The sequence below is a fragment of the Mustela lutreola genome, chromosome 1, assembly GCF_030435805.1.
Source record: "Mustela lutreola isolate mMusLut2 chromosome 1, mMusLut2.pri, whole genome shotgun sequence".
Lineage (NCBI taxonomy): Eukaryota > Metazoa > Chordata > Mammalia > Carnivora > Mustelidae > Mustela > Mustela lutreola.
In genome coordinates this window covers 110,053,921-110,080,352 of record NC_081290.1, presented here as the reverse complement: position 1 = coordinate 110,080,352, position 26,432 = coordinate 110,053,921, and the positions used below count along the sequence as shown (strand labels likewise).

The 26,432-nt window shown below is 36.2% G+C and overlaps 1 protein-coding gene across 1 annotated transcript in view; it reads right to left on the bottom strand.

Moving 5' to 3' along the window:
- STPG2 (sperm tail PG-rich repeat containing 2) overlaps nt 1–26,432 on the bottom strand; it is a 604,044-nt gene that overhangs the window by 447,037 nt on the left and 130,575 nt on the right. Inside the window, exon 7 of the mRNA XM_059162334.1 lies at nt 15,565–15,672. Within this exon, the coding sequence (XP_059018317.1) occupies nt 15,565–15,672 (108 nt within the window). The remainder of the gene's footprint in view (nt 1–15,564; nt 15,673–26,432) is intronic.

Here is a 26,432-nt window from a genome sequence, read left to right as displayed (position 1 = left end):
ACCAAGTTGAAATTAAAAAAGCTATTAATGAGGTGCAATAAAAAATGGAGACTCTCACTGCTAGGATAAATGAGGCAGAAGAAAGAATTAGTGATATAGAAGACCAAATGACAGAGAATAAAGAAGCTGAGCAAAAGAGGGACAAACAGCTACTGGACCATGAGGGGAGAATTCGAGAGATAAGTGACACCATAAGACGAAACAACATTAGAATAATTGGGATTCCAGAAGAAGAAGAAAGAGAGAGGGGAGCAGAAGGTATACTGGAGAGAATAATTGGGGAGAATTTCCCCAATATGGCAAAGGGAACGAGCATCAAAATTCAGGAGGTTCAGAGAACGCCCCTCAAAATCAATAAGAATAGGCCCACACCCCGTCACCTAATAGTAAAATTTACAAGTCTCAGTGACAAAGAGAAAATCCTGAAAGCAGCCCGGGAAAAGAAGTCTGTAACATATAATGGTAAAAATATTAGATTGGCAGCTGACTTATCCACAGACACCTGGCAGGCCAGAAAGAGCTGGCATGATATTTTCAGAGCACTAAACGGGAAAAAGATGCAGCCAAGAATACTATATCCAGCTAGGCTATCATTGAAAATAGAAGGAGAGATTAAAAGCTTCCAGGACAAACAAAAATTGAAAGAATTTGTAAACACCAAACCAGCTCTACAGGAAATATTGAAAGGGGTCCTCTAAGCAAAGAGAGAGCCTACAAGTGGTAGATCAGAAAGGAACAGAGACCATATACAGTAACAGTCACCTTACAGGCAATACAATGGCCCTAAATTCATCTCTCTCAATAGTTACCCTGAATGTTAATGGGCTAAATGCCCCTGTCAAAAGACACAGGGTATCAGAATGGATAAAAAAAACAAAACCCATCTATATGTTGCCTCCAAGAAACTCATTTTAAGCCCGAAGACACCTCCAGATTTAAAGTGAGGGGGTGGAAAAAAATTTACCATGCTAATGGACATCAGAAGAAAGCAGGAGTGGCAATCCTTATATCAGATCAATTAGATTTTAAGCCAAAGACTATAATAAGAGATGAGGAAGAACACTATATCATACTCAAAGGGTCAGTCCAACAAGAAGATTTAACAATTTTAAACATCTATGCCCCCAACATGGGAGCAGCCAACTATATAAACCAATTAATAACAAAATCAAAGAAAAACATCAACAATAATACAATAATAGTAGGGGACTTTAACACTCCCCTCACTGAAATGGACAGATCATCCAAGCAAAAGATCAGCAAGGAAATAAAGGCCTTAAAGGACACACTGGACCAGATGGACATCACAGATATATTCAGAACATTTCATCCCAAAGCAACAGAATACACATTCTTCTCTAGTGCACATGGAACATTCTCCAGAATAGATCACATCCTCGGTCCTAAATCAGGTCTCAACTGGTATCAAAACATTGGGATCATTTCCTGCATATTTTCAGACCACAGTGCTCTGAAGGTAGAACTCAACCACAAGAGGAAGTTTGAAAAGAACCCAAATACATGGAGACTAAACAGCATCCTTCTAAAGAATGAATGGGTCAACCGGGAAATTAAAGAAGAATTGAAAAAAATCATGGAAACAAATGATAATGAAAATACAACGGTTCAAAATCTGTGGGACACAACAAAGGCAGTCCTGAGAGGAAAATATATAGCGGTACAAGCCTTTCTCAAGAAACAAGAAAGGTCTCAGGTATACAACCTAACCCTACACCTAAAGGAGCTGGAGAAAGAACAAGAAAGAAACCCTAAGCCCAGCAGGAGAAGAGAAATCATAAAGATCAGAGCAGAGATCAATGAAATAGAAACCAAAAAGACAATAAAGCAAATCAACGAAACTAGGAGCTGGATCTTTGAAAGAATTAATAAAATTGATAAACCCCTGGCCAGACTTTTCAAAAAGAAATGAGAAAGGACCCAAATAAATAAAATCATGAATGAAAGAGGAGAGATCACAACTAACACCAAAGAAATACAAACTAATATAAGAACATACTACGAGCAACTCTATGCCAACAAATTTGACAATCTGGAAGAAATGGATGCATTCCTAGAAACATATAAACTACCACAACTGAACCAGGAAGAAGCAGAAAGCCTGAACAGACCCATAACCAGTAAGGAGATTGAAACAGTCATTAAAAATCTCCAAACAAACAAAAGCCCAGGGCCAGACGGCTTCCCGGGGGAATTCTACCAAACATTTAAAGAAGAACGAATTCCTATTCTCCTGAAACTGTGCCAAAAAATAGAAATGGAAGGAAAACTTCCAAACTCATTTTATGAGGCCAGCATCACGTTGATCCCAAAACCAGACAAGGATCCCATCAAAAAAAGAGAGCTATGGTCAATATCCTTGATGAACACAGATGCGAAAATTCTCACCAAAATACTAGCCAATAGGATTCAACAGTACATTAAAAGGATTATTCACCACGACCAAATGGGATTTATTCCAGGGCTGCAAGTTTGGTTCAACATCCGCAAATCAGTCAATGTGATACAACACATCAATAAAAGAAAGAACAAGAACCATATGATACTCTCAATAGATGCTGAAAAAGCATTTGACAAAGTACAGCATCCCTTCCTGATCAAAACTCTTCAACATGTAGGGATAGAGGGCACATACCTCAATATCATCAAAGCCATCTATGAAAAACCCACCGCAAATATCGTTCTCAATGGAGAAAAACTGAAAGCTTTTCCGCTAAGGTCAGGAACATGGCAGGGATGTCCATTATCACCACTGCTATTCAACATAGTACTAGAGGTCCTAGCCTCAGCAATCAGAAAACAAAAGGAAATTAAAGGCATCCAAATCGGCAAAGAAGAAGTCAAATTATCACTCTTTGCAGATGATATGATACTATATGTGGAAAACCCAAAAGACACCACTCCAAAACTGCTAGAACTTATACAGGAATTCAGTAAAGTGTCAGGATATAAAATCAATGCACAGAAATCATGCATTTCTCTACACCAACAGCAAGACAGAAGAAAGAGAAATTAAGGAGTCAATCCCATTTACAATTGCATCCAAAACCATAAGATACCTAGGAATAAACCTAACCAAAGAGGCACAGAATCTATACTCAGAAAACTATAAAGTACTCATGAATGAAATTGTGGAAGACACAAAGAAATGGAAAAATGTTCCATGCTCCTGGATTGGAAGAATAAATATGGTGAAAATGCCTATGCTACCTAAAGCAATCTACACATTTAATGCAATTCCTATCAAAGTACCATTCATCTTTTTCAAAGAAATGGAAGAAATAATTCTAAAATTTATATGGAACCAGAAAAGACCTCGAATAGCCAAAGGGATATTGAAAAAGAAAGCCAACGTTGGTGGCATCACAATTCCGGAATTCAAGCTCTATTACAAAGCTGTCATCATCAAGACAGCATGGTACTGGCACAAAAACAGACACATAGATCAATGGAACAGAATAGAGATCCCAGAAATAGACCCTCAGCTCTATGGTCAACTAATCTTCGACAAATCAGGAAAGAATAGCCAATGGAAAAAAGACAGCCTCTTCAATAAATGGTGCTGGAAAAACTGGACAGCCACGTGCAGAAAAATGAAATTGGACCATTTCCTTACACCACACACGAAAAATGACTCAAAATGGATGAAGGACCTCAATGTGAGAAAGGAATCCATCAAAATCCTTGAGGAGAACACAGGCAGCAACCTCTTCGACCTCAGCCGCAGCAACATCTTCCTAGGAACAACGCCAAAGGCAGGGGAAGCAAGGGCAAAAATGAACTATTGGGATTTCATCAAGATCAAAAGCTTTTGCACAGCAAAGGAAACAGTGAACGAAATCAAAAGACAACTGACAGAATGGGAGAAGATATTTGCAAACGACATATCAGATAAAGGACTAGTGTCCAAAATCTATAAAGAACTTAGCAAACTCAACACCCAAAGAACAAAGAATCCAATCAAGAAATGGGCAGAAGACATGAACAGACATTTCTGCAAAGAAGACCTCCAGATGGCCAACAGACACATGAAAAAGTGCTCCATATCACTCGGTATCCAGGAAATACAAATCAAAACCACAATGAGATATCACCTCACACCAGTCAGAATGGCTAAAATCAACAAGTCAGGAATTGACAGATGCTGGCGAGGATGCGGAGAAAGGGGAACCCTCCTACATGTTGGTGGGAATGCCAGCTTGTGCCACCACTCTGTAAAACAGCATGGAGGTTCCTCAAAATGTTGAAAATAGAACTGCCCTATGACCCAGCAATTACACTACTGGGTATTTACCCTAAAGATACAAATGTAGTGATCCAAAGGGGCACGTGCACCCGAATGTTTATAGCAGCAATGTCCACAATAGCCAAACTATGGAAAGAACCTAGATGTCCATCAACAGATGAATGGATCAAGAAGATGTGGTATATATACACAATGGAATACTATGCAGCCATCAAAAGAAATGAAATCTTGCCATTTGCGACAACATGGATGGAACTAGAGCGTATCATGCTTAGCGAAATAAGTCAAGCAGAGAAAGACAACTATCATATGATCTCCCTGATATGAGGAAGTTGTGATGCAACATGGGGGCTTAAGTGGGTAGGAAGAGAATAAATGAAACAAGATGGGATTGGGAGGGAGACAAACCATAAGTGACTCTTAATCTCACAAAACAAACTGAGGGTTGCTCGGGGGAGGGGGGTTGGGAGAAGGGGTCGGGGTTATGGACATTGGGGAGGGTATGTGCTGTGAAGTGTGTAAACTTGGCGATTCACAGACCTGTACCCCTGGGATAATAATATATGTTTATAAAAAATTAAAAATTAAAAAAAAATAAAGCCTTCATTAAGTGGGACTTCTCTCACGATTATATTCAGGTTATGCATTTCTGAGCAGCATACTAAACAGGTGATGTAGCTTTCTTCCTCAAAATATCATTTCTAGGGATACATGATGTTCTTGAACCTCAGTGGTCATTTAATTTTATAAAATTGAATATTCCCTCTGCACTTATCAGTAAGCACTCAACATTCTACTGTAAGCGAGAGCCCTCTTCCCCCTAAATTATTCATTTCATCATTTATCTACTTATTTACCCACTTATTTATGTATTTATAGTCCACATGGAAATATGAATACCAGTTTTAACTATTTATAATTAATATCTGTGTTTCTTTTTACCAGTAGGCAGCCCTTTAATTTGGTTCATATGTCCCTATGATATGCCATCATCTTTTTTTTTTGTTTGTTCAGGTTCATCTTCTACCTATTTTGCCCAGTCCCTGCTTCTTAACATACTTAGCAAGCTGGGATACATATCTATATATCTATATTACCTACACCTATATCTATACACACACACATACATATACATATATATATATGTATGTGTATATATGTATTTGTATGTATGTGTGTGTATACATATGTATATATGTGTATACATATATATATATATATACATATATATGTGTGTGTATTTATATATATATATATGATTCCTAATATATATATTAGGAATCATGAGTTCACATCAAACCTTCAATTCAAATCTAGACCTTTTCCACCTCCCCCAAGCCATATTTGTATGTACCTTCTTCCAAGTGAAAATGCTGATTCACAATACTGAGTTTTTGTTCAGTGTTATACATCTAAAATAGTTTTATTATTGCCTCACTCATGCCACTATAATAAGCCAACCTCTAAAAAAGAATTCAGAATTTGTTTGTAATTCTTGCACTCACTATCCATTCCAACTTCATCCTATTCAAGAATGATGTGTAGTCAAACACTGCGGTTACATGGATTATTCTTTTTCCCCCTTCAATGTGGTTATAAGTATTCACTTGGAATACAATGGTACATTTGTTTCCATTCACTTTCAGTTTTAGGGGTTTTTTTAAGCCTTCCCATTCTTATCTATTTATTTTTATTTTTGACTATATGGAACACTGACATGATTCTAAAAGACAAATATGTATTTCAAAAAGTATACTCAAAGACATGACCCTCCCTTCATTTCCCTTCTACACCATGGATGCTGCACCACTAGAGGAAAGCCATCCAAACCTCTAACATTTGCTTATTTTCATGGTATGGAAATTATTAGTCACACCACCACGTGGCTAATCTCACATTACCATTATAACATCAACCAACATGCAAAACCAGAAAAATTAACAGTTGGTTCCTGCAAGCCAACAGAAATGAACTCCTGCAATATACCAGCACTTCCACTCCATCTCTTTATCATCCCTTGTAGGTAACCAACTTCATTGTTTTCTGGTTTATACATTATGTGTTTATATAAAAAATAAGCAGATATGGGTATGTTTCAGGTGTACAATATAAGGGTTGTATTATTCTATATATTACTCAGTGCTCATCAAGATAAGTATATTCTTAATCTCCTTTACTTCATCCATCCTCCCACCTATCTCCCCTCTAACAACCACAAGTTTATTCTCTATATGTAAGAGTCTGGGAGGGGGGTGGTAATTGTTTGTCTCTTTTTTTCCTTATTAGTTCATTTGTTTTGTTTCTTAAATTCGACATACAAATGAACTCATATGGTATTTGTCTTTCTCTGTCTGACTTATTTATCTTAGCATTAGAACCTCTATGTCCATTCATGTCATAGCAAATGGCAAGATCTCATTATTTTTTACAGCTTATATTCCAGTGCAGTGTGCGCGCGCGTGTGTGTGTGCGCATGCCACTAATTTATCCATTCATCTACTAATGGACACTTGGGTAACCTCCATATCTTGGCTATTGCAAATAGTGTTGCAATTAAAAACTTCCAAACAGACATTTTCCAAAGACATATAAATGCCCAACAGACACAGGAAAAGATGTTCATCACTAATCATCAGGGAAATGCAAATCAAGATCACAAACTTAAACCTGTCAGAATTGCTAGAATCAAAAAGACAAGAAATAACATATTGGTGGGGATGTGGAGAAAAAGGAATCCTCATGCACTATTGGTGGGAATGTAAATTGATACAGCCACTGTGGAAAACAGTGTGGAGTTTCCTTGAAAAATTAAAAATAAAATTAGTCATATAATCTAGCAATTCTACTACTGGGTACTTAGCTAGGGAAAACAACACTAACTTGAAAAGATATATGCACCTTTCTACTTATTGCAGCATCATATGTATGTTTCTGAATTTTCTTTCTTTCTTATACAAAAGGAGTACTGATGCCTTGGCTTAATTCTGGATGAATCTAATCAGTCTCTGGAAAAGAGGAAATAAGGCAACTGAGTATGAAACTGTGTTAAAATTTCAAGGAGTCAAGATGACAGAGGAGTAGCAGACTGAAATGACATCAGGTCACAGGAGTTCAGCTAGATAGTTATCAAACCATTCCAAACACTTACAAACCCAACAGGAGATCGATGAGAAGAGGAGTAATTCTAGAAATAGAAAATCAACCACTTTCTGAAAGACAGAATGTGCAGAGAAGTGAATCCAAAGTGACAAGAAGATAGACCACGGGTGCAGGGGCCGCCTCCTAGCAAGAAGTGCAGCAATGGAGCACAAAATACGAACTTTTAAAAGTCTGCTCTACTGAGGGACATCACTCCAGAGGCTAAGCAGGGGTGGAGCCCTCGTGGGGACAGTGTGGTCTCAGGTCCCGCAGGGTCAATGAAAGATCTGGGGTGTCTGAGTGTAGCAGAGCTCACAGGTATCAGAGCCGGGAAACCGGCTATGGAGATAGAGCCAAAGAGTGAGTTCTCAGCTAGGGGGTTATCTTAAAATGTAATCCGCAACACAGTCAGACCACTGCTCTTTGAGCAAAGACCCCACAAGAAGCAGATCTGGGGAGACCCACCTCTATCTGCTGGAAGAGCAGAGTGGCTGGATCTGCCAGGTTTGGAGACTCCTAATGGGATGGGGTACCAGGCAGGGTTAGCTCGGAGCTTGGCTGGAGACCAGGGAGACGGGAATCACTGAGAGCTTTTCTCAGAGGGCATACTGAGGAGTGGGGTCCCAAGCTCCCTGCTCCGCTGGGCTGGAGATTGGGAGGCTGCAATTTTCATTCTCATCCTTTAGAGCGCTTCGGAAAGCATTCAAGGAACAAAAGCTCCAAGAGCCAACAAACCTAAGGAGATTTCTTAGCCCAGCCCCTGGCAAGGGCAGCGCAATTCTGCCTCAGGCAGAAACATTTGAGAATCATCCCCCTCGGGCAAAGACATTTGAGAATCACTACAACAGGCCCTCCCCCAGATGATCAGCAAGAACATCCAGCCAAGACCAAGCTCACTGATCAAGGAGAACAGCAGAATTCCAAGGAGGGAAAAGCAAAGCATGGAATTCATGGCTTTATCCCCATGATTCTTTAGCCTTGCAAAGTTAATTAAATTTTTTTTTATCTTATTTTTTTCTTATTCTAATTTTTTTAACTTTTCCTCTTTCCTCTTATAACATTTTTTAACTAGTTTATCTTAACAATACCTTGCTTAAAAAAAAAATCTTTTTAAACCTTCATTATTATAGTCATATGTTACCCTTCATTATATCTAACTTTATTTTTTTTATACATATAGGGTTTTTTCTTCTAAAAATTTTTGGGATACAATTTATTCTAATAGATCAAATTACACCTTAAATCTAGCACAGGGCTTTGTTCTAGTCTCAAACCTGAGCAAATTCTCTCCACTTTCTTTTTCTAACCAACATATCTTATTAAAACTTTTTTTAGAATTTTTTTAAAATTTTCATCTCTAAAGTCATATTCTATCCCTTCATCATGTTTACTCTTATTTTTGTGTATATATAAATTTCACTCTTATTTTTGTGTATATATAAATTTCACTCTTATTTTTGTGTATATATAAATTTTTCTTTCTTTAAAATTTTGGGAGGAAAGAACAAGAGGCAGTACCAAAGGCTAGAGACCTAATCAATATGGACATATGCAATATGTCAAATCTAAAGTTCAGAATGACGATTCCAAAGGTGCTAGCGAGGCTCAAAAAAGGCATGGAAGATATTAGAGAAACCCTGTCTGGAGAAATAAAAGCCCTTTCTGGAGAAATGAAAGAACTAAAATCTAACAAAGCTGAAATCAAAAAAGCTATTAATGAGATGCAATCAAAAATAGAGGCTCTTACTGCTAGGATAAATGAGACAGAAGAGAGAATTAGTGATATAGAAGACCAAATAGTGGAGAATAGAGAAGCTAAGCAAAAGGGAGACAAAGAACTACTTGACCACAGGGGGATAATTCGAGAGATAAGTGGTACCATAAGATGAAACAATATTAGAATAATTATTAGAATAATTGGTATTCCAGAAGAAAAAATAAGAGAGAGGGGGGCAGAAGGTATATTGGAGAGAATTATTGTAGAGAATTTCCCTAATATGGCAAAGGGAACAAGCATGAAAATCCAGGAGGTACAGAGAACCCTCCTTGAAATCAATAAAAATAGGTCCACACCCTGTCGTCTAACAGTAAAATTTACAAGTCTTAGCGACAAAGAGAAAATCCTGAAAGCAGCCTGGGTCAAGAAGTCTGTAACACACAATGGTAAAAATATTAGATTTGCAGCAGACTTATCCACAAAGACCTGGCAGGCCAGAAAGAACTGGCATGATATATTCAGAGCCCTAAATGAGAAAAACATGCAGCCAAGAATACTATATTCAGCTAGGCTATCATTGAAAATAGAAAGAGAGATAAAAATCTTCCAGGACAAAGAAAAACTAAAAGAATTTGTAAACACCAAACCAGCCCTACCAGAAATATTGAAAGGGGTCCTCTAAGAAAAGAGAAAGCCTAAAACTAGTAGACCAGAAGGGAAGAGAGACAATATATGGTAACAGAAGAGAGACAATATATGGTAACAGTCACCTTACAGGCAATACAGTGGCACTAAATTCATACCTTTCAATAGTTACCCTGAATGTAAATGGCCTAAATGCCACAATCAAAAGACACAGAGTATCAGAATGGATAAAAAAACAAAACCTGTCTACAAGAAAGTCATTTTATACCCAAAGACACCTCCAGATTTAAAGCGAGGGGGTGGAAAGCAATTTACCATGCTAATGGACATCAGAAGAAAGCTGGGGTGACAATTCTTATATCAGATCAAGTAGATTTTAAGCCAAAGGCTATAATAAAAGATATCATACTCAAAGGGTCTGTCCAACAAAAATATCTAACAATTTTCAATATCTATGCATCTAACGTGGGAACAGCCAACTATATAAACCAATTAATAACAAAATCAAAGAAACACATCAACAATAATACAATAACAGGAGGGGACTTTAACACCCCCTCACTGAAATGGACAGATTATCCAAGCAAAACATCAACAAGAAAATAAAGTCCTTTAATGACACACTGGACCAAATGGACATCACAGATATATTCAGAACACTGCATCCCAAAGCAACAGAATACACATTCTTCTCTAGTGCACATGGAACATTCTCCAGAATAGATCACATCCCAGGTCACAAATCAGGTCTCAACTGGTACCAAAAGATTGAGATCATTCCCTGCATATTATCAGACTACAATGCTCTGAAGCTAGAACTCAATCACAAGAGGAAAGTTGGAAAGAACCCAAATACATGGAGGCTAAAGATCATCCTACTAAAGAATGAATGGGTCAACCAGGAAATTAAAGAAGAACTGAAAAAAATCGTGGAAATAAATGATAATGAAAATACAACTGTTCGAATCTGTGGGACACAGCAAAGGCAGTCCTGAGAGGAAAATATGTAGCAATATAAGTCTTTCTCAAGAAACAAGAAAGGTCTCAAATACACAATTTAACCCTACATCTAAAGGAGCTGGACAAAGAACAGCAAAGAACGCCTAAACCCATCAGGAGAAGAGAAATAATAAATATCAGAGCAGAAATCAATGAAATAGAAATCAAAAAAACAGTAGAACAAATCAATGAAACTAGGAGCTGGTTCTTTGAAAGAATAAGATTGATAAACCCCTGGCTAGACTTATCAAAAAGAAAAGAGAAAGGACCCAAATAAATAAAATCATGAATGAAAGAGGAGAGATCACAACCAACACCAAAGAAATACAAGCAATTATAAGCACATATTAGGAGCAACTATACACTAGCAAATTTGATAATCTGGAAGAAATGGATGTATTCCTAGAGACATATAAACTACCACAACTGAACCAGGAAGAAATAGAAAACCTGAATAGACCTATAACCAGCAAGGAAAGTGAAACAGTCATCAAAAATCTCCAAACAAACAAGAGCCCATTTAAAGAAGAATTAATTCTTATTTTCCTGAAACTGTGTCAAAAAATAGAAATGGAAGGAAAACTTCCAAACTCATTTTATGAGGCCAGCATCACCTTGATCTCAAAACCAGACAGGGATCCCATCAAAAAAGAGAATTACAGACCAATATCCTTGACGAACACAGATGCGAAAATTCTCACCAAAATACTAGCCAATAGGATTCAACAGTACATTAAAAGGATTATCCACCACGACCAAGTGGGATTTATACCAGGGCTGCAAGTTTGGTTCAACATCTGCAAATCAATCAATGTGATACAATACACTAATAAAAGAAAGGAGAAGAACCATATGATACTCTCAATAGATGCTGAAAAAGCATTTGACAAAGTACAGCATCATTTCTTGATCAAAACTCTTCAATATATAGAGATAGAGGGTACATACCTCAATATCATCAAAGCCATCTATGAAAACCCCACAGTGAATATCATTCTCAATGGCGAGAAACTGAGAGCTTTTCCATTAAGATCAGGAACATGGCAGGGATGTCCATTATCACCATTGCTATTCCACATAGTACTAGAAGTCCTAGCCTCAGCAATCAGACAACAAAAAGAAATTAAAGGCATCCATTTTGGCAAAGAAGAAGTCAAACTATCACTCTTTGCAGATGATATGATACTTTATGTGGAAAACCAAAAGACTCCACTCCACATCTGCTAGAACTTGTACAGGAATTCAGTAAAGTGTCGGGATATAAAATCAATGCACAGAAATCAGTTGCATTTCTTTATACCAACAACAAGACAAAAGAAAGATAAATTAAGGAGTCAATCTCATTTACAGTTGCACCCAAAACCATAAGATACCTAGGAATAAATGTAACCAAAGAGGCAAAGAATCTATACTCAGAAAACTATAAAGTACTCATGAAAGAAATTGAGAAAGACACAAAGAAATGGAAAAACGTTCCATGCTCATGGATTGGAAGAACAAATGTTGTACAATGTCTATGCTACCTAAAGCAATCTACAGATTTAATGCAATCCCAATCAAAACCCCACCCATTTTTTTTCAAAGAAATGGAACAAATAATCCTGAAATTTATATGGAACTCAAAAAGACTTTGAATAGCCAGAGAAATGTTGAAAAAGAAAGCCAAAGTTGGTGGCATCAGAATTCCAGACTTCAAGCTCTATTACAAAGCTGTCATCATCGGGGCGCCTGGGTGGCTCAGTGGGTTAAAGCCTCTGCTTTCGGCTCAGGCCATGATCCCAGAGTCCTGGGACTGAGCCCCGCATCGGGCTCTCTGCTCAGCAGGGAACCTGCTTTCCTTCCTCTCTCTCTGCCTGCCTCTCTGCCTACCTGTGATCTCTGTCTGTCAAATAAATTAAAAAAAAAAAATTTAAAAAGAAAAAAAAAAGCTGTCATCATCAAAAAAGTAGGGTACTCGCACAAAGACAGACATATAGATCAATGGAACAGAAGAGAGAGCCCGGAAATAGACCCTCAACTCTGTGGTCAACTAATCTTCAACAAAGCAGGAAAGAATGTCTAATGGAAAAAAGTCTCTTCAACAAATGGTTCTGGGAAAATTGGATAGCCACATGCAGGAAAATGGGACATTTCCTTATACCACACATGAAAATAGACTCAAAATGGATGAAGGGCCTCAATGTGAGAAAGGAATCCATCAAAATCCTTGAGGAGAACACAGGCAGCAACCTCTTTGACCTCAGCCACAGTAACATCTTCCTAGGAACATCACCAACGGCAAGGGAAGCAAGGGCAAAAATGAATTATTGGGACTTCATCAAGATCAAAAGCTTTTGCACAGCAAAGGAAACAGTCAACAAAACCAAAAGACAACTGACAGAATAGGAGAAGATATTTGCAAATAACATATCAGATAAAGGGCTAGTATCCAAAATCTATAAAGAGCTTAGCAAACTCAACACCCAAAGAACAAATAATCCAATCAAGAAATGGGCAGAAGACATGAACAGACATTTCTGCAAAGAAGACCTCCAGATGGCCAACAGACACATGAAAAAGTGCTCCATATTCACTCGGCATCAGGGAAATACAAATCAAAACCACAATGAGATACCACCTCACACCAGTCAGAATGGCTAAAATTAACAAGTCAGGAAACGACAGATGCTGGCGAGTATGTGGAGAAAGGGGAATCCTCTTACACTGTTGGTGGGAATGCAAGCTGGTGCAGCCACTCTGAAAAACATGGGGGCTCCTCAAAAAGTTGAAAGTAGAGCTACCCTATGACCCCGCAATTGCACTACTGGGTATTAACCCTAAAGATACAAATGTAGTGATCTGAAGGGGCACGTGCACCCTAATGTTTATATAGCAGCAATGTCCACAATAGCCAAACAAACTATGGAAAGAACCTAGATGTCCATCAACAGATGAATGGATAAAGCAGATGTGGTATGTATGTGTGTGTGTGTATGTATATATTTACACACACACACACGCACACACACACAATGAAATACTATGCAGCCATCAAAAGAAATGAAATCTTGCCATTTGCAACGACGTGGATGGAACTAGAGGGTATTACGCTGAGCGAAATAAGTCAATCAGAGAAAGACAATTATCATATTAACTACCTGATATGAGGAATTTGAGAGGCAACATGGGGGGTTTGGGGGTAGGGAAGGAAAAAAGAAACAAGATGGGATCGGGAGGGAGACAAACTGTAAGAGACTCTTAATCTCACAAAACAAACTGAGAGTTGCCAGGGAGATGGTATGGAGAGGATGGTTGGGTTATGGACATTGGGGAGGGTATGTGCTATGGTGAGTGCTATGAAGTGTGTAAGCCTGATGATTCACAGACCTGTACCCCTGGGACTAATAATACATTATCTATTAATTTAAAAAATTTCAATTCCAAAAAAAAAGTGTTAAAGTTTCCCAGGTGTTTTTAATACACAGCAAGACTAAGCACCATTGCTATAAAAGAAATCCTATGTTTTAAAAACTAATAGTTGAAGACCTAAGAAATTCAATGCATTTAGATAAAAAACAAAGGAACTCCTTAACTAAAATAAATATTTAGAAAAATGTCTATTTCTAGAAATAGAAAATTCTATTCTATTCTAGAAACCAAAAATTATGTTTTCCTCATCATCCCCTTAAAGTTTATATCATATTTTCGATTTCTGAAAATATATTCAAAAATTTTGTAACTGATGCCAAATGATATCAAATAAGGTCTATATATTAGAGGAATAGAAACAGCTTAAGAACTGAGGGTTCTAGTTATGAAAGTGATATTTTTTTAAAAATCAAGGACACACATACACACACACTCAAAATATTCTATTCTCACACATCTGTTTTATAAAGTACCTTAAATACTATCAAGTCGCTCAAGGCAGACACGTGGTATTCATTCTTGATTCTTCCCAGTCCCTCAGCACAATGTCTAACCCATTAAAAAATCATGTTAATTATGTCTCCAAAAATATAACTGCAATTCATCTCCTTGTCTCCAAGGAGGTGCCTCTTAAGCACAATGAAACTAAGTAACTTCTAGGCATGTGAAAGTTTATAACCTTCCTGATAACCTAAAATAAATTAAATAAACTAATACCTAAGATAAATTAAACTAATAACCTAAGATAAATTAAAATAATCAGAGCTGAATGTAGTACAGTTGAATAAATACTGCAACTACCTTGATCTAGAGGCTGCCACATTATAAAAGTTTGCTGGTATTAAATTGCCATGGAAATATCTTAGATACCTTCAAGTCGTCGCCTTGGTATATACCCTGGAAAATGTGATACAATTACTGTGAAATATACTCTTGTATCACAAATAAAGACCCTAGTTGCAGTTGTAGATTTGTAGATATGTTCTATCCCCACCCTCCACAGAAAGCCTTCAGAACCTTCTCTGAAAAATATGAATGTCTTTAAAGATTACATGTTAACAGTCTACTTATTCATTGGCAGAGTACATTTTAAAACTCAGACTAAATCTCTTATAAGCTAAACTGAACGTTCACATATACAAATTTAAAATGTTTAATAGATGGTTTCAATTCAAATATTCACCTTTGCATGCTACTGTTAATATTATAATCTTATTTCATTTCATTTTAACCATATAATTCTGGCAGTATGATTTGCCCTATCCATGTCTGTTTCCAATTTGCTTAAATATCACTTTTCTTTTTATGATCTCCCTAAACACTATCAGATTTGTTGCTGGCTTCACATTGTATCTATTATGTTCTATGTATGAAAATGACTATAGAACATTACCTGGGATTGAGAAAGAAAAGCAGGTGATGCATCATTTACATTTGGTATCATACTTTCGGCCTTCTGAAATTGACTTTTAATGTTATATTTTCCAGGCCCTGGTACTCCCTAAATTACAGAAAGAAAAAATACATGTTCTCATTAAGAAAGCATCTATAGTACCTAAGGGAACAGTTCGCTAAATATGTGAACCAAAGCTACAGGGTTTTTAAGCAAATTCCTATGTGATACTACCAAAGTACTTCATTAAAAGGAAAGCCAGAACAAACTTCTTAAGAGAAACAATGAAAAAACTTCTCTTAGCAAAGCTCCCTAGGAACCTGAAAAACACAGTACTTGAAACTTTGCTGCCCTCTACTGATAGAGCACAGACAAGATGGTCTATTCACATAATTAAACATTACAATGAATAAAAGTGGCTCCTATATTTTTTCTATTTAAATATATACAACCAAATCTTCTCTAAGAAAATATTTCACTGTCTTTTCAAATTTCTCTTAACCAATAGGCTACTTCTTTTCCAACAAAGAAGCTTCAGGATATATTTTATTTCAAACACAAATGTAAAAAAATGGAAAAAAAGTAAGACATTAAGTTTTAACCAGATGCTTTACAAGAGATAAAAATTAATTCAATAAATTCCGAGGTTGACTTTTTTATTATCTTAATTAAACATACCTAACTTTATATGTATAAATATGTATCAAGAATTTAAACACATATATATTTATCAAACATATACAAGAAGTGCTATTTTAAAATATAACAGAAAGTGTTATATATTAATCATCAAATACTTTAATTACCTTGACAGAGTTCCTTTCATAGTATAAAAAGGTTTCAAATCTTCTGTTTGATATATACCTCCTCTACTTTTCTATAGTTAAAAGAATTATTTCTGAATTTACGAAATACGTACTTGGGTGTATAATAAAATTCCCTCAGCAAATCCTGTCATCTCTATCATTATTATATGTCCAAAACCAACATTTTCTCTCCACTTTCACAGACACCATGATCCAAGCCTCCATCTTTCACCAGGATCTTTCTGATTGCACCCCACTTCGACATGGCCTTGCCCTCCTTCAGTCCACTTTCAACATGGCAGCTAGTGATGGATCTGGTTAGACTGCACCACTTGCCTTCTCAAATCCATCCAATGCCTCGTAATCTCACTCTGAACAAAATTCAAGGTCCTTAATATGATATGAATTTCACCCCAGACACACTATCACCACTCTAACTAATCTCCTATTACTCTCAGATTTCCACTCACTCTGTTTAATCACAAAGATCAGGCATATATCAACCTGAGGACTTTTGCACTCTTTGTCTGGGATGTTCTCCTAAATAGCTCCATAGCTCACTCCTTCTTTTCAGTCATATCACTACTCAATGTTACCTTCTTAATGAGTCACTTCCAGGCCACCCAATCTAAAATTTAACTGCATCCTCCAAAAACTTCCCACCCTCGTTCCCACCTATTTTTTAACCTTATCATTTTTTACTATCCAAAATACAACTTTCTGCTATGTTATAAGACCCAACAGGACAGTTATTATTTGTTTTGTTTGCTACTGTTTCTTTAGAGTACAGAGGAGTATGTGGAGCATAGTAGGTGCTCAGTAAATATTTGCCAAAAAAAATGGATGAGTGCATGAATGCATGCATTGAATCCTAGATTTTCACTGATCATCTAATGGATTTGGAGATATGTTTCTCTGGGAAATAATGCAGCTCCAAATAAGAACATTAACCACTTTGAATAATGGTAAAATATCTTAAAGCCCACATATTTAATTTATATTTAATAATAATAATACTTGGGAAATTTCTGTTTAGGAGAAATTTTCATATGTAAGTTTTCATATTAATAGATTTGATTCTAAAAAGTTATGCAAAGATCTGTGTTAACTTGTCTCAGATGAACAAATCTATGCCATTATTTTGTGCCTGGTGGAATAGATAGATGCCCTTTGGCTATGGCATGTAAGATTATTTCTAAATCTATGAACTTACAGTGAGTTACGTTTAGAATTAAAGAAATGTCTACAGAACTCTCTGTTTATAAAAACCTATGAGATATGAATCAAACACAGAAATATAGAAACCATAACTTTAAATACATAATATTAATCTATTTTCTTGAACTTTACAGACATGCTTTATCCATCTTCCCCATATAGAAAGGCTTAGTAAAAAATATTCAGCTACTGACAAACCGGGATAACTTTCTACAGTTATAAACAGTAGTATAAGTGGCCATTACTATAGATCACAAGGAAAAGACTGCGAATAATTAGATAAGTGAATCTAATCTTGGGAAATATTTTGCATTAAAGAAGAAATGAAACCTTAACCTCTTCAATGAGTACTTATTTTTCTTTTTTTACCATTTTTTCAAAAAGTTTCTAATGTTACTGAAGTTTTTTTCACTAAAATAAGATATATCAGTACAATTAGTCTTTTGCTTCTAAAAAGTTAAGCTTAGGATCTAATAGCCAGTTAAAATATTTTTTAAAAATAGAAGATAATGACCACTCAGGACAAGTCTCCATTTATAACATTATAAAGTGGGAAGACTTTGAGAAGACCAAACCCTAGGTACAGGCTGAAAATGCTATAACGTTTATCTTGCTTTTTCAAATTGTTATCAACAGACCACCTACATTAGTATCAACCTATTAAATACACAGCCCCTTCCCCCACAGTGTCTCATTTGAGATCTAGTGGATCAGAATCTTGTTGGGTAGAGGAATCTACACTTTTAACAAGCTTCACAGATGATCCTCATGCATAACAAAGAACAACAGCTCAGTCCAAAAGAGGTCACTATTACAGCATCTTCTGCTAAACACATGCATACATCCCAAAGAAGAAGGCCTCTGCACTGGGAACAGAGGTTAAAGATTACTGGGAAAGGCTGTTTATCTTTTTCATGTGTAACCTAATAAAAATGGGCGACTTGCTTCAAATAAAAACCGGGGTATGGCATTACAGGGGTTAGGGGAACTAGGAGAAGCCACACAGTTTTACGTTCACTCCTCTACCTTGGAGTCAACATCAATGATGATTTTCTTTTTTTCATTAAAAATATTAAAAGTTTACTATGTGCAAAGAACTGGTATATAGTAATAAACATGGGGTCTGCTTTTGAGAAGCTGACACTTTAGTTGTTCTAAACCCAGGCTACACATGATAATCATCTGAAGAACTTACAAAAATAATAATGACTCATTCCAGCATATTCAAATTAAAGCCAATGGAAATGAGACCCAGGTGTCTTGTTGTTGTGGTCGTTTAATCTAATGCTTTTTGGTTTATTCTAATGTGCAGTCGGGATGGAGATATAAATCGTTTTAAAAATCACATTGCAAGGCCTCATCCAGATGCAATCACTCCAAAGGTTCTGTAACCACCATTGTTTCCTACAGTTTCTGAGTCCCCTTCACGTAAATAAGGACCACAGTGAGACCAGGTTACCAGGTATTTCTTTCAGCTCACATTCTATAATTTTAACTTCTGCAATCATATTTTTAATTTTCCAATTCTCTAAATCTTTATTCACACTTGTATTATGTTCTTTCTTTCCAAGGATATTAATTATAATTTTATTGATAATTCTGTTCTCTTTATTGTCTTTTTTTCTTAAAGTTTTATTGATTAGGGGTTTTTTGTTTGTCTTTCTCTGTGTTTCACATTGGAGGATTCCTCAAATGTCTGGTGATCTCTTGCTCCCCATTCAGATTTAAGAGTGATCCACTAAAGGAGTTGGTTGAAAAATCCACATATTGATAGATTCGACTTAAAACGTATTGGACTTCATTAAGCTGTGATGGAATCATAACTCAGCCTTTGCATTAGTGGGCCCCAAAACATCAGTTTTTTCTCAAGTCTGGATGACAAGTTAGGAGAGTGGGAAAGGTACCTGGAACTCTCTTCTATATATAAACTTTCACTTACACCCTGATTTTTTTCTTGTCTTACTTTTAATTATGAAAAATTAAAAGCATGCAAAAAATAGAGAGAGAATAGGTTAAGGAATTTCCTTATACCCATTACCCAGGGCCAATAATTCTCAACTCATGTCCAAATTTGTTTCCTAATCCTCCCAACTTCCCCAATCCTCACTCCAATGATGTAGAAGCAAAGCCAAAATATCATAATTTTATCAATACATACCTCAAGCAGCATATATTTCTGAAAAATAAGAGACTCTTTAACATAAACAAAAAACCATTTTTTATTATCTTAAAAATCAACAATGATTTGATTCCTTACTTATTCAGTTCCAATTTCTGTGATTACCTCATAAATTTATGTGTACAATAAATATATGTATATATTTTTTATATGTTTATCTGAATCAGAACCCAGTTAAAGCCCATACTTAGCAGGAATCAAGACTCTTATAATCTGTAGTTTTCTTCTCCACCACTTTATTTTTTTAATTTCACTTTATTTGATGAAAAAGCTAAGTTTTATACAATTTTTAAGCATTTTCACATCTTGTATTTTCTTGACTAAATATCTATGTGTCTCCTATCCCTCATACTTCGATAAGCCAGCAGTTTATATAAGGGCTTGATCAGATTCTAATTCAATTTTTTTCAAGATTACTTCATAGATGGTGCTGTATACTTCCATCAGGAGGCACTTTTAACAGCTGGTTCTTTCAATTCTGCACCATTAGCAGCCATAAATGATTTCTGACTAGGTGCAGCAACTTAGTAGGGGTTCCAAAATGATTACATAATTCTATAATTCCTCTTTATTGCCTGAAATAGTTCTATAATTGAAATGCTTCTATAAAGAGAGACTTCTCTCAATAATTATTTAGTTATCCTAAGGTATAGTTCATATAGGAAAATGAAGATAAATGCTTGGGGTTTTTTATTCCTTTTATTTATCAGTTTCAAAATACCAAGCAGATTCTTGCATATTCCAATACCAATCAACAGGTCTTTCAAAATTCTAATTTTAAACTCATGGATTAAATACACTTGTATTGCTCTTTGATACTGAAATCATACCATCTTTAGCTAGTGGGAACTTAAGTCTTTTTGACATAATCCCAGTAGTCTTTCATGGTTCCCTTGATTTCTGGTATGACAAGGTGCTTCAGATTCTTCAGATATAATTTCTGCCCCAGACCTCGAATTAGCCATTTATCCAAGGAGCTCTTTTTATCTGGAGTCTAGGAATACCCTCCATTTTTGTTACATTGTCTCATCCCTTTCCTCTCTTATATCAGTGTTCCTAAGTCCGGAGACTATCTCATTTGATTTCTCCACCAACAGACCTCACATCTTCTCCAGGAGTGGCGATGAGGAAGTCACCTAGCTATAAGAGATTGTGCTTCCTATCCGGATTGTCACCAACCCTGCTGTTTCCAGTCCCACCTACCACCTCCAAAGTCATTGATATTGTTGGGCTTTTTAAAGGTACTGTAAGGTGACTAGCTTTCTTGTTGGCATCCTTCTCTGAAGGTAGTTACATAGCAGCTTTCTCTATTCTACTATTTCACATTTACCCATCAGTTTTCCATATTTGAAAACTGAAGACATCTTTTATCTTTTATCTATGATCATCTCCTCTCCCATTCATTTTGTGTTTGGAGTATTACACCTTCTTTATCCTTTTACTTACTAGTTTGGTGGGGCTTTGGGAGTGTTATGGTCCTAAGTGTAACTCTCCCAAATTCATATTCTGAAGTCTTAACCCCCAGTACTTCAGAATATAACTGTATTTGAAGATAAGGTTTTTAAAGATATAATTAAGGTAAAATGAGGTTTTTAGGGTGGTCCCTAATTCTGTATGCCTGGTGTCTTCCTAAGAGAAGGAATTTTGAACATAGACATGGGTGCGCACAGAGGAAAGGCCATGTGAAGACACAAAATGAAGACAGCCATTTATAAGTCAAGGACAGAGGTCTCAGAAGAAATCACTGCCAACACCTTGATCCCAGACTTCTAGATTCCAGAACAGTGAGAAAATAAATTTCTTCTGTTTATGCCTCTCAGGCTATGGCACTCAGTTGTGACATTCCTAGCAAACTAAGAAGGGAGGAACCTAAGATATAAGCATGGATTCAATCTACCTTGTTCAACAGAAGTCCATCTATCCCATTCAACAAAACTAAAAAATATAAAGTATTTCATGAAGATAGAAATATAGCAGAAAATATAACAATGATACCCACCAAGTCTAAGAGTTATGCTGATGGTAATTTTGAGAAGGAAAAAGTCAGCTTTATACTTCTGACAAATAATAGTTCAATAACACTAACTGAATAGATGGGACTATAAAGATAGACTGATGAATACCACCTATAACTTGTGGCATTTCTGCATCTCTCTTTGAAATACAGATGATAGTTTTTGCAAGATCTCTCATATTTGCACAGAACATAAGAGTATGCATATTGTACCTGAAACTATGCCATGGACTTAAACTTAATATTCCAATATAGAACTCAAAACAAAAAATACCAAAACTGACAAAATTACAATGGTTATCAAACAAGGTTTGGTGTAATAAAATCTACAGAGAAGTCTAACATTAATATTTTGAGATTTTCATTTTCTTCTATACACTTTAGTTTCACATCTAATTTAATTGTTGCTTGTTCTGCCAGTATAATTTTGAAAGTGGCCTCATTCTAAAGTTTATCCATATATATCCATGCTATAATACTAAGACATTGCACAAAGGGTGCATGGGGGGATACGGAGGTACTTAGGTCTTTTACTAGCATACATCTAGGTATCACAGAAAGGTTTTCTTGCAGTTAAGAGGTTTTTCTTAGTCTATAAAGCTCTCACTTCTGCAATCAATACTTTCTTAGGTAGTGCTTTTTGTTCACCCTATCTTTGATCCTTCTCACAAATAAAATGAAGAAACATTAATTCCCTATATTTACTGAGCACCAATGTGTGGCAGGCGCTATATTTGATATATTCCTATGTTATCTTTAATTCTTAAAAAGCCTCTAAGAGGGACAACATTACTCAAGTTTGCCCAATAGGGAAAATAAGATCCACAGAGATTCAATAACTTAGCTTTAAACACAACTAGTAGGGGCACCTGGGTGGCTCAGTGGGTTAAAGCCTCTGCCTTTGGCTCAGGTCATGATTCCAGGATCCTAGGATCGAGCCCCGCAACAGGCTCTCTGCTCAGCAGGGAGCCTGCTTCCTCCTCTCTCTCTCTCTGCCTGCTTCTCTGCCTACTTGTGATCTCTGTCAGTCAAATAAATAAATAAAATCTTTAAAAATAATAATAAAAATAATAAATCTTTAAAAATAATAATAATAAAATAATAATAAACACAACTAGTAGGGGCACAAACTAAACTAAGGTCTGAGTAACTACAAAACTCCTCTTCCCTCCCCCTACCCCAGAAGTATTACAAAAGGTCAATATTGCAGATATTGTGACAAAAATTATTGAAAAAATGTATTAAGCTATTATGGGAACATGCCCTATTTTATATATTTTGGAATGCAGTCAGATTCGTGATTCCAGCTGATATCATATGGATTAGAGAAACTAGGCAACTGAGTCCAGCAAAACCAGAGAATCATTGTACTTGTGAAGACTAATTCCAGTAGGCCTAGAATTAGTATAAGTTATTTTACTAAAGTATCTACCAGGCACTGATCCCTGGTCAAGGTATGAAACTACTGACTAATAACCTTGCTTTGCAATTATCGCTCCCATGAATTTCAGAATGGTTTGCATTAGCTTATTAGCATCGTGCACTGATAACAAGGACATGGATGATCTGCACCTGGTCTTGCTGAGACTCCTGCAGGGCTTTACTGTTAGTACTGGTTATGTAGCAAAATATCCTATGTGGCCAGCAAAGTACAAGAAACTGTGGAAAAAGACTCCATTTGTGCTCCCCGATTCTGAGCTGTTCATGCATTTGTCTGAATTTTCTGATCAAGACATAATGTATAACGAATGCACTGGGGTGGCCTTAGAGAAGGAATACAATTAGAGCTCACTCCTGATCTCTGTGGAACCCATGTAGCCTTTAACTATAAAGGATAATCTTTCTTTAAAGTTGTTGCTATTTGTTGTTGTTATTGTTGTTTTCCTGCAATAAACTTACTTTTAGGAATTGCCCTTTTTGATCTGTACTTGAGGAACTACAGAACACTCATGAAAGAAATTGAAGAAGACACAAAAAGATGAAAGACCATTCCATGCTCATGGATCAGAAGAATAAACACTGTTAAAATGTCTATACTGCCTAGAGCAATCTGTACTTTCAATGCCATTCCGATCAAAATTCCACCAGCATTTTTCAAAGAGCTGGAGCAAATAATCCTAAAATTTGTATGGAATCAGAAGAGACCCCGAATAGCTAAGCAAATGTTGAAAAAGAATAACAATAGGGGGTATCATGTTGCCTGATTTCAAGCTTTACTACAAAGCTGTGATCACCAAGACAGCATGGTACTGGCAAAAAAACCAGACACATAGACCAGTGGAACAGAGTAGAGAGTCCAGATATGAACCCTCAACTCTCTGGTCAAATAATCTATGACACAGCAGGAAAAAATATACAGTGGAAAAATAAGTCTCTTTAATAAATGGTGCTGGGAAAATTGGACAGCTATATATATAGAAGAATGAAACTAGACCATTCTCTTACACCATACACAAAGATAAACACAAAATGGATAAAAGATCTAAATGTGAGAAAGGAATGTATCAAAATCCTAGAGGAGAACATAGGCACTAATCTCTTCGACATCAGCCACAGCAACTTCTTTCAAGATATGTCTCCAAAGGCAAAGGAAACAAAAGTAAAAATGAACTTTGGGGACTTCATCAAGATCAAAAGCTTCTGCACAGCAAAGGAAACAGTCAACAACACAAAGAGGCAACCCATGAAATGGGAGAAGATATTCACAAATGACCCTACAGAGAAAGGGCTGATACCCAGGATCTATAAAGAACCCCTCAAACTCAACACACACAAAACAGATAATCATGTCAAAAAATGGGCAGAAGACATGAACAGACACTTCTCCAATGAAGACATACAAATGGCCAATAGACACATGAAAAAATGTTCATCATCACTAGCCATTAGGGAGATTCAAATCAAAACCACATTGAGATACCACCTCACACCAGTTAGAATGGCCAAAATTAACAAGACAGTAAACAACATTTGTCGGAGAAGATGTAGAGAAAGGGGAACCCTCTTAAACCTGTTGGTGGGAATGCACATTGATAGAGCCGCTTTGGAAAACAGTGTAGAGATTCCTTAAGAAATTAAAAATAGAGCTTCCCTATGACCCTGCAATTGCACTACTGGGTATTTACCCCAAAGATACAGATGTAGTAAAAAGAAGAGCCATCTGTACCCCAATGTTCATAGCAGCAATGGCCATAGTCGCCGAACTGTGGAAAGAACCAAGATGCCCTTCGATGGATGAATGGATAAGGAAGATTTGATCCATATATACTATGGAGTATGATGCCTCCATCAGAAAGGATGAATATCCAACTTTTGTATCAACATGGATGGGACTGGAGGAGATTATGCTGAGTGAAATAAGTCAAGCAGAGAGAGTCAATTATCATATGGTTTTGCTTATTTGTGGAGCATAAGGAATAACATGGAGGTCTTGGGGAGATGGAGACGAGAAGGGAGTTGAGGGAAATTGGAGGGGGAGATGAACCATGAGAGACTGTGGACTCTGAAAAACAATCTAAGGGTTTTCAAGGTGTAGGGGGTAAGAGATTGTGTGAGCCTGGTGGTGAGTATTATGGAGGGAATGTATTGCATGGAGCCTGGGTGTGGTACATAAACAATGAATTCTGGAACACTGAAAAGAAATTTTAAAAAATAAATAATTAATTAAATAAAAAAAAGAATTGTCCTTTGGGGCCCTGAGTCTTGTCAATCCAGCCCTAGGTGCCACTTTTACTGTAATCATGAAAAATAACAAATTGGTTTTTTGTTGTTATATTGTTGCTTTAAGAAACAACAACTGAGAATTACTAAGCACCTACTATTTGTCAGGTATTACTTCAATTCAAGACAAAAAAAAACTATCCCACAAATTACTTCCAAAAGCAACAGAGTTTGAAAGCATATGAGACAGATATTACTGGTTGCTACCACATCCCAATTTCCAATCTCCCTTTCCACCACCTTCTGCCAGAGAAGGGTGCATGTGACAATATCCTGGCTAATGAATATAAGCACTTGTCTGAGAGAGAAAATAGAAGCTAGAGCAGGACTGACAGAAAGACAAGTTCAATTCTGAAATATTAGTTCTTTAGTTGTTATAAAATGTCAAGGTAGAGATGTCATATGGACAGTAATTCATAGAAGACTGGAGTTCAGAGAGTTCAGTGTATAAATACATACTGGAAGCAATCTGTATATTTGAAAATGATCAGTACAAATAGGTGGTACCTAAAGCCATGAAACTAAATGTGGTTTCTGGGAAAATTATATAAAGAAAAATTATATAAAGAAAGGTCTTAGAATATTATGCAAGATTTATGTGATTCTTTATATATTTTATTATATTATTTTAATTTGATCATATTCTTATATCATTCATCTTTTTAAGGGCCTATATGAATTAATGAATCATTCTAGTCCTAGACTTTATTCTAACAATTTTTCAGTCATATACCATATTCTTCAGCTAATATCTAGACTGAATATTTTGGCAAGACTGGTGATTATTCTATTTTCCAGAGCTGAATTAATATCTATTCTAATTCCTAAAAAAAAAAGATGATACTCAGCATCCTTTATAATATAATCTAATGTATTAGGAGAAACAAATTTATATAATATAAACACAATGAGAAGAATTTATAAGCAACTT